We start from the raw sequence: 9,695 nt of genomic DNA, 5'->3' as shown, positions 1-9,695 counted from the left end.
TTAGTCGTTAGGACTCAGCACTTTTACTGCCATGACCCAGGTTCAATTCTTGGTCAGAGAACTAAGATTCCATGTCAAGTCCTTTAAATCATGCAGTCTTGTTGCATGTTTTCCAGTTGACTTGATCCCTTTTGAATGCCCTGATGTTTCCAGTGCTTAGAGGAAGTGCTCACCAGCCAGCTGGTTTTGTGGAAACTTCCATCTCTATCCTACTTTCCCACAGAAAACTGACACAGAGATAACAGCTCCTGATTGGTTCTGTCTCTCATTATTGACTTATTTTCAGCAAATATGTTTCTTCAACTTGTGTAACTGGTAATGGAAATAATCTGGTAGTCTGTCAAAGAAAAAAGAAAGATATAAGTTCCTAACTTTCTCTCTTTTATCTACTGTTGCCTTGAGTTGACTGATAACTTTAAGTTGTCAAAAATTTCTTCCCCATTTTTGTGGGAGCACGAATTTCCAGCCAGGTAAACCCAATTTTAGGTTGGTTTTGGTGACATTATACATCAAAGCAAGGGAAGAAATGTAGCCAAAGCAAATCTTTATATTAGAAACTTACTTTGAACCCTTATTTCTTGGTAAGTTCGTTAGCACTCGTCATGAAAAGTGACTCCAGACAGGTGCAAAGAACCACCCTCGCTGACAGGAAAGATATTCTCCCCTAAATTCAGGGGAAACAGTCAGTCATTTCAATTCAAAGCTAAACCTTAAATAAAAGAAAAAAAAAATTTCAAGGACGCAATTAAAAGGCTATGCAGATTTATCTTGTCAGGGCCACGAGCCACGCCTCCGAGGCTCCCTGCGCGCACCCGCAAGCCAAGCAGTAACTGAAAGGTCGTCGTACGGGGAAGTACTCCGATAAAGCGACGTTCTGCTTTTTTTGACTGTTACCCTCATCCAGCCGGCCTCCCCTTGCATTAATCTTCTTTTGCAACTAAAGTCTCTCATTTTTCCCGCTGAGACAAACTAAACTGTAAAGCTAGGGCCCATCCAATGGGAAAGCGGCAATCCACCCCCACTTCCGGGTCATTTCCGGGGTCGAGGCTCCTCCAGCGCCCAATCGAGAGTTAGGGGCGGGGCTGCGTCTGCGCGTCTCCAGAGCGCAGGAGCCCAGTTTTGCAAGCTTTTTCTCGAAACTCGCTTGTTTCGCGTTGTATGAGGGTTTCCTCCCGCTGGTCCGGAGTCAGGAAACTTGAGTTTGGTGTCACAGAAAACTGGCTTCAGGCAGGTAAGTCCCGCGGTTGTCGTCCATCTTTTATTGCCTGCGTTCACGTGGAAGAGGAAGGCCTACCCTAGGCTTCACCAGTGTGCTTATATTTTCTCTCTTACTCTGAAACCTCGCGCCTGAAGGAGTGGAGCTGCTTTGGTTACCGTGACAACTACACGACGCCTAAATGGCTTTAGAATTTGGGTTGGGAGAGCTTCTTCTGGAAGGACTCTTTAAAATAACGTGTGAATCGGGTTCAAAACTCATGTTATTTCAAACACGTGCTTTTAATCTGATTTTGAAAGGTTTGTTCGGTTGGTGATGTGGAGAAGCCAAATTTGAGGCAAGATTACTATTTGGAAAGCTGATGCAGTAATCCAGACACAGTTTGCAGGAGTCCTGAGCTGGGGGAGTGGTGTAGAGTTGCGGAGCTTGGCGAAGATGAGAGAAGTAGTAGCAGGTAGTACCAGCAGGACCTAACTTGGATATGTGGAAAGAAGGCTAGGAGTCCTGAGCATCTTGAGGATTGAGTCCAGACTCAGCTTGGCACAAAGCTGTTTTTGTAGATTGTTTTCCTGACATCTGCTTCCCGTCTCCCTCTTCCAGGAACAACCCAAACTCTGATCATGTCAGTTGTGTTTGGGAACACAGAATATTGTTCCCAGAATATTGTCCTCACTTTTTTGTGACATTGGTCCAGGTTACATAGTTTCACTGAGCCTTTCAGTTTTTTCAACATACAAATGGAAGAACATAACAGTACTCACCTCCAGATTTCTGTAAGGATTAAATTAGATACTTTGTAGGCTTGGTGTATAGCGAGGACTGAATAAGAATGATAATTACTACTGTTGTTATTGTATTTCTCATATTGTCTTATTATACATCATTTGTGCTTCCCCGGTGGCTCAGCAGTAAAGACTTTGCCTTGCTTTTGCAGGAGATGAAAGAGATGCAGGTTTGATCACTGCGTCAAGAAGATCTCCTGGAGTAGGAAATGGCAACCCACTCTAGTACTCTTGCCTGACATCCCATGGACAGAGGAGCCTGGCAGGCTATACTCCTTGGGGTCCCAAAGAGTTGGACACCACTGAGCACTCACCTTTACCTTATACATCATTTATATGTTTCTTCCTCTAGATTAGTTTTTCTTTTTTAAAGAGTTAGTATCTTATCTATCCTTGTATCTTCTTGAAATATAGTAGTAGTTGAAGTAGTCAATAGTTTTTAAGTGGGTCATTCATTTCGGTTGCTGCTGACATAATTAAATTAATTTCTTTAAAGGAACTACCAGGTGCAGTTAATTTTGTTAATCATTGATATTTATTAGATAATAGTGGCTGTCTTTTTGTATAACTCAGAAACCTGTGGATTAAGATGTATAGAAAGTAACTGATATTTTCAGTCTGGAATAGATATGAGTGATTTCAGTGAAGAATTGGTAAGACCCACGACAGAGGATGAACAGGGGGAACCGTGTGTGCGCTCTGGTTCAGGAATGTGTTTCCCTTGGCTCCAGAATCATATAGAATCCATAGGTAAGTAAAATAACATATAACCATTTCAGCTTTAATGCAAGTAGATGATAAGATTCAATATGGATACAAAATTGGATAACTAAGCTGGTTCAATTTTCTTTTTTTTTTCTTCCATTTATTTGTATTAGTTGGAGGTTAATTACTTTACAACATTGTAGTGGTTTTTGTCTTACACTGACATGAATCAGCCATAGATTTACAAGTATTCCTCATCCCGATCCCCTGGTTCAATTTTCAAGATAAGAATATATGAGGATTTTTTTTTAAGGCAGTTAATAAAAAAGAAACATGAAAATATAGATTCTTTTTTTCTCTTAGAATTCTTTGAATTAATAACAGTCTATATTGTGGTAGATACACTTTTTTTTTTCTTCCCGTAACTCATACTGAGCATTATACTATATCCCTGGCATTGGCTTAATATTGGGGACAGATTTGTTGAAGAAGATATAGCCTCTGCTATTGAGGAATACATACCAGAAATTTCTGTTGAATTGCATTGAAATAAGCCCTAATAGAATTGATCTGTAGTAAATTTCAAGAAAAGACTATTTTCTTCTGTGTTCCTCTAGTGTAGAAATAAACAAGTTGTTCTATGGGATAATTCCTTATCAGAGTATATTTTTAAAAGATCAGTTATCTGTGTGTTGTCATGAACCAGCACTTTTCTAGTTGCTCACAAATATATCTTTCTTAGCCTAGCTTTCTTTCCCCTTGACTGGCTCCTAAAATTTAGCTCTTATTTCTTTATTTTTTAATTTGAATATTATCTCATTTAATTATCTCAGTAAATTAATTCTCGGTAAATATAGGTATCAGGCATTTTACAGATGAGGGAACTTAATTTCAAAGAAGTTAAAATTCTAAATGCTGGTATCAGGAGTCAAACCCAGGCCTATCTGTTCTCAAAACCTTCTTTGAGATACATATATTTTAAAAAAAGGTAAAAGTGCCTAGCATAGCCTTGTGCATAGTGAGTGTTGAAAATTTAATAATTTATTGCCTCTTTCCTCATTTTATTTTTACTGGATTAATATACATGGTTTGAGTCAGGTTTCAATGAATGGAACTTCAGAGAGGGTGTTTCCTCGCCCCTTGTAGGGAACTATTTTCTAATCTAGTTTCTAGTAATCTAGTTTCTTCTAGTTACCGCATACCTGGGCATGTATCTGTCAACAGTGTTCTATGGAGAGCTTGAGTCAGTCCATAAACAAGTAGGTTTAAGACCAGAATTTACATACTTAGAAATGTTTCATCTTTTATGGATAGCCTGTTAAGCCCCAAATATTAATACTTTCTGTTTGCAGTGAGAATACAGTTGTAGATAATATTGATGTTTTATTGGTAATTAACCACAATAGGAAAACCTAGTTGCCTAACAATTATTTATTTTTTATTCTTTTAAATTTCTTTGGGTGTTTTGAAGGGTATGTCCCCCAGAATAAAAACTTGGAAGGTGGGTACCAATTTGGAATAAAGTTCTATGTTGAGTACCTAGACTAGTGCTTGACCATGGCAGTGCTCAAAAAATACTTGGTGACGGGCTGACAAGTTTCTAGGTTCTCGCAAGGGAATTAGAAATTAGGTTGATGACACTGGTTCTTTACTGTATCTCATTCCATCAAATATATTTTCCTTGACAGTTATTCTTCAAGTTTATCAGCAACAAATGAGATTATGTTTTGCTTACAAAAAATGCTATTCTTTGAGCTATTCCTGAGATAATTAGGCTCAGGTGTAAGATAAGAGGGGCATTGTCCAAGGATTTCTGTATCCTTGTCTAAAGTTGATTTACAGTCTAAGCTGTGAAAACTTTAAAGGTATAACAGAAGGGAGTTTGGCCTGAAATCAGTTTACCTTTAGGTGAATAAATGAGGTTTTAGGGAAGAGGCATTTTGTCAGTTTCTTGGCCTAGCTGCCTGGTGTTGCTGCTGATATCCTAGGAACTTGGCTGTAGATCCTGTTAAATGCAGCTTCTAATTCAAAGAGGTGGACAGGGCATGGTATTCTGCATTTCTAATAAGCTCTCTGGTGGTACTAGGACTACATCTGGATCCCTGGGTGATTTGTATATACATTTAAAAAGTTTGAGAAGCAATCCATGACTGATTCATGTCAATGTATGACAAAAACCACTACAATATTGTAAAGTAATTAGACTCCAACTAATAAAAATAAATGGGAAAAGAAAAAAAAGCTTGAGAAGCACTTGTCAAGAGAAATAGTCTACTTTTTTCCCCCTAAAAAATTAGGTACTATCTTGCACAATTTTAATGTGCCATCTAAAACTTGCATCATAAGTTTGGTAGTTCCAAAAGGCATAATTTTCAGCATATATTGGCACTTTCAAATGAAGTTATTATTTGACTTAAACAGACACATTTGATGAGACTTCCTGGGACCAGTGGGTAAGACTCCATGCTTCTACTTCAGGGGTGCATGTTCAATCCCTGGTGGAGAACTAGGATCCCACATGCTGTGGAGTGGCCATAAATTAAAAAAATAATTGATAGTCTCTAAATAGTTAAGGAATATGATATCTTTTGTCATCCATTTCGTGTTTATGAAAAAGCTTTTAAATAGATTGAAATTTTATATTTTCCCTTTATTCTTGCCATAAAGTATGAATCCACATTTAACTTTTGCTAATATCCTGTAAAGTTTTTAACTATTAAAATTTCTTCTGTATCGAGACATTATTATAATTAATTTTTTACACAGCTGATTAATGTATTACTTTTTTTTGTTAAATTTTAAGTGTTAAATGTAAATTTTTATTGCTTATTTATCTCAATAAAATGGATAAGGATTCACTTTTTTCCATATTTTTATATCTATGGATGAATATTATGTATTTCTAGAATGAGAAAAGATTTAGCTTCAACTCTATTGTATATTTTTAAATAATTTTATTTACTTAATTGATTTTTGGCAGTGCTGGGTTTTCATTGCTTTGTAGGCTTTTCTTTTGTTGGGGTCAGCAGACTTCTCATTGCGATAGCTTCTCTTGTGGCTCCCGGGCTCTAGACCACAGAGTCAAAAGTTGTGGTTCACAGGCTTAGTTGCTCCGCAGACTGTGGGATCTTCCCGAACCAAGGATCAAACTTGTGTTTCCTGCATTGGCAGGCAGATTCTTTACCACTGAGCCACCAGGGAAGTCCCTGTATTTTGTTTTAATTGGTGGAAATTCTGAGAAACTTTAGTCACTTTAGTAAGTAGCTGGCAATGGATGGCATTTAATTTTAGCAGTGTATCAGGTCTTTGACTCCTTCTCACTTACTTGTGAAAAAATTACATAGTGTTCTAAAAAATTATTAGATTCTTCTACACTTTTGATATGCAAAGAACTAGAAATCGCCTGACTTGCAAATGGATGTTAGATTCGTTCATTTTCTCAACACTATAAACACTTGTGTTTTCACCTTAAGGTAATATCAGAATTATTTTGATGATGAAGCCTTGTCTACAGACACAGCTTTCTAGAAGATCAATTTTAGGAAAGAGTATGTGAGGAAGTTGAAGATGTGCAAGTTGATTGCTATAAAGCTATTTTTGCATGATCCTACTTAATCTCTGTGTATTCCCACGGGTGGGATCTTCCTTGATGGCTCAGACAGTAAAGAATCCTCTGCAGTATGGGAGACCTGGGTTTGATCCCTGGATAGAGAAGATCCTCTGGAGAAGGGCATGGCAACCCACTCCAGTATTCTTGCCTGAAGAGTCCCCATGGATAGAGGAGCCTGGTAGGCTACAGCCCATGGGGTTGCCAAGAGTCAGACACATCTGAGTGACTAAGCACATTCCCAGGGGTCAGGGCACCGCAACTGGAAGACTGCTGGCCCATAGGAGTCTTTAGTGGCGTGAGAAGGGAGGAAGAGCTGGCAATATGCAGCCTGTTATCATAGATGAGGTTGTAACTAAGCCCAAGTCCTCTTTTTTTTCATTTTTAAACAATTCTTTTGGCTGAGGCACATGGGATCTTAGTTGCCCGATCAGGGATTGAACCCATGCCCCCTGCATTGAAAGTGCGAGGTCTTAACCAGTGGACTGCCAGAAAAGCCCTAACCCTAATATCCTTTTTTTTTTTAAACCCTAATATTCTTAACATGAAGATTGTCAGTATTTTAGAGATAACAAATGCTAATGTCAAAATTTTATAATCTCGTGTACATTTACTAGCTTTGAGTTACTGGGAACTCGGTCCGTGAAAAATAAAAGTCCATCTCTTGGTGTTTTCAGAACATAAGTAGGAAAAAAGACAGTGCTTTCCTAGGATGACCCTGATGATTTTTACCCATTCTGAATGTTTGGTATTTTGCACTGGGGGCCCTCTTTGAGAGATTCTTCCCAGATTGTTTAGTGCAAGGATGAAAGGATAGTTGAATCAGATTTGAAGGAACTGGTGACCTTGATAGCCCAAGAACATCAAATTAGACATCTCTTAAGTAGAAGTTTTTTTTTCATTTGCCACAACTAGTTAAAATGATGTGAAAGAGTTGGTTTTAAGTGAAACTAGCTTTGGTATTGGGGATGGGTTGGGTTAAGTAATACCTACTTGTTAAAACTGTGCTTATCAGAAGTAAGATTCTTGAATTGTTGATTTGAGGTCACTGGCTCAAGACTTTCCTCTTTAACCTTTATAGCCTCTGGAGGAAAACAGGAGAAGGATTTTGCTCAGACAACAAGCGCTTGTTTAAGTTTTATCCAAGAAGCTCTGCTGAAGCACCAGTGGCAGCGAGCTGCAGAATACATGCACAGTTACCTTCAGATTTTGGAAGATACAGATAGCAACAAAAGGCAGGGTGCACCCGAGGTAAGTAAAGTGTGAGGCCCCTGGAAGATAGTACAGAATCCTGGGAGTTTCTGCCTCTTAAACTCCACCCAGAACACCTTTTGCAAGATTTCAAATTGAGTTTGTATCAAGACCTTTTTTTGCATACTTCATTTTTCTATTATCATTTTAAGGAGACGAAGAATACTTTAACTCTGAATTCTCAGATTCCCAAATGTTTATTCATTCATTTAAGTAATTCTTCCATCTTTCACCATGTCCTTATCGTCCCCTTTCTATAGGATGGTTCCCATCTTCATGCAAACATGTCGTTCTCTCTCCCACTTAATATCATCTCTTGACTTCTACTGCTTCCACAAGCTGTGCTCATTTCTCCACTCTGCCTTTCAGCAAAACTCCTGGGAAGAGTTTATGTATCTATTCGTTCCAAACCCTCTTCAGTTAGACTCCCCCACAAATCATCATTTCTACCAAATTGCCTTGTCAGAGTCAACAGTGATACCCAGTTTGCTGAATCCAGTGGCTGATTCTCAGTACTCCTCTAACTTGATCATTACCAATGTTAAGCATACCAGGTCGTTCCCGTCTGTGTGATGAAGAAACAAACAGAATTCTTTGTCTGGCTTCCAGGACTCTGCACTCTCAGATTTTTCTTCTACCACACTGGCCATTCCTCAGTTTCCTTTTCTGATTGCTCTTCGTCTCCTTGGCCTTCTGACGTGGGAGTCCTTGAGCACTCCAATCTTTAGGTGTTATTGTTATCTGAACTCTCTTGATCTCTTTCAGTTTCATAGCCTTTCATTCAGTCTGTATGCTGTGATCCCCCACTGTGTATCTGGGGCTCTGACATCTGTCAAGTCCAGATCGCTGTACCCAACATTCTGTTCAACCTCACCTCTTAGCATCTAATATCAGCTGGTACGATATGTCGTATCATACAAGCAAATATAAACTGGTTCTGGTATTCCTTGTCCTTTCTAATTTTCCTCATCTCAGATGACGGTTCCCTTATCTAGTTTTGAAGCCTAATCTGGATTTTTTTTTTATTTTGCACCTCATATCCAAACCATCAGAAAATTCTGTTGGCTCTCCTTTGAAAACCTGCTCCCTGCAATCTTGAGTACTTCTCACCACGTCCTTTTTGCTACTTCCTTGACTCAAACTCCCATCACCTCACTTAGATGACTGCTTACCGTCCTCTACCTCCCAGTGTATTTTCAGCATAATAACCAGACTGAGCCTTTAAAAAAAAAATAGCCTTATTGAGCTACATTAAACACCATACAGTTCGCCCATTTAAATTGAACAATTCAGTGTGTTTTCATATATTCACAAGAAGTGTGCAACTGTCACCACAATCTAAATTTAGAACATTTTTTGTCACCCCCTCAAAAGAAACACTGTACCCACTTGTCCCTCTTCTCCAGACCCCAGGCCTTGGCATTAATCTACTTTTTATTCTGGACATTTCATATAAGTAGAATCATATATGTCTTTTTATGAATGAATTCTTTTACTGAACTTAATGTGTTCAAGGCTTATTATACCATATTGTAACATATTAGTTCTTCACTGACTTTTATTGCAAAATAATATTCCAGTGTAAGGCTTTATCTCATTTGATGAGATAAAACTGATAAATCAGTTTTTAGATATTTGAGTAGTTTTTCTTTCTGTTACTATGAATAATGCTACTATGAACATTAATGTACAAGTTATTTTTTTTCCCCCCCATGTACAAGTTTTTATGGGTGTTTGTTGTAATTTCTCTTAGGTGTATATACCGAGGAGTAGTATGCTGGGCGTCTGATAAATATATGTAACCTATTAAGGAACTGCTAGACTGTCTTCCACATTGACTGCACTGTTTTACATTCCCACCAGCAACATACAAGGTTTCCAACATTTGTACATCCTCGCCGACAGTATTATTGTCTGTCTTCTTGATTACAGCCACGCTAGTGGTTGTGACATGGTGTCTCATTGTAGCTTTGATGGGCATTTTTCAAATGAATAGTGATACAGCACAGTCCTTTTAAACCATGAGTCAAATCATGTCACTGCTCAGCTGAAAACCCTGCAGTGGCTTTCCTGTTTCACTCAGAGTGAGGGCCAGTGTCCTGATCACCTGCAAGTTCTCCTTGCTCTGCGCATT

General features: G+C 38.5%; 1 protein-coding gene across 2 annotated transcripts in view; it reads left to right on the top strand.

Moving 5' to 3' along the window:
* Positions 1-1,091: 1,091 nt before the first annotated feature.
* The window catches only part of TAF1A (TATA-box binding protein associated factor, RNA polymerase I subunit A), a 32,159-nt gene continuing 23,555 nt past the window's right edge, over positions 1,092-9,695 (top strand). The window contains exons 1-4 of one of the 2 annotated variants that reach the window (XM_065938369.1): positions 1,098-1,231; positions 2,151-2,372; positions 2,616-2,748; positions 7,392-7,561. In XM_065938369.1, coding sequence (XP_065794441.1) covers positions 2,628-2,748; positions 7,392-7,561 — 291 coding nt within the window. In that variant the 5' untranslated portion in view covers positions 1,098-1,231; positions 2,151-2,372; positions 2,616-2,627. Of the gene's footprint in view, positions 1,232-2,150; positions 2,373-2,615; positions 2,749-7,391; positions 7,562-9,695 lie in introns of both variants that reach the window. The other variant, XM_065938368.1, reaches the window with a different exon arrangement.

Source organism: Muntiacus reevesi, chromosome 5, assembly GCF_963930625.1.
Source record: "Muntiacus reevesi chromosome 5, mMunRee1.1, whole genome shotgun sequence".
Classification (NCBI taxonomy): Eukaryota; Metazoa; Chordata; class Mammalia; order Artiodactyla; family Cervidae; genus Muntiacus; species Muntiacus reevesi.
The sequence above is the reverse complement of the archived record's forward strand: the minus strand, read 5'-3'. Positions and strand labels throughout refer to the sequence as shown.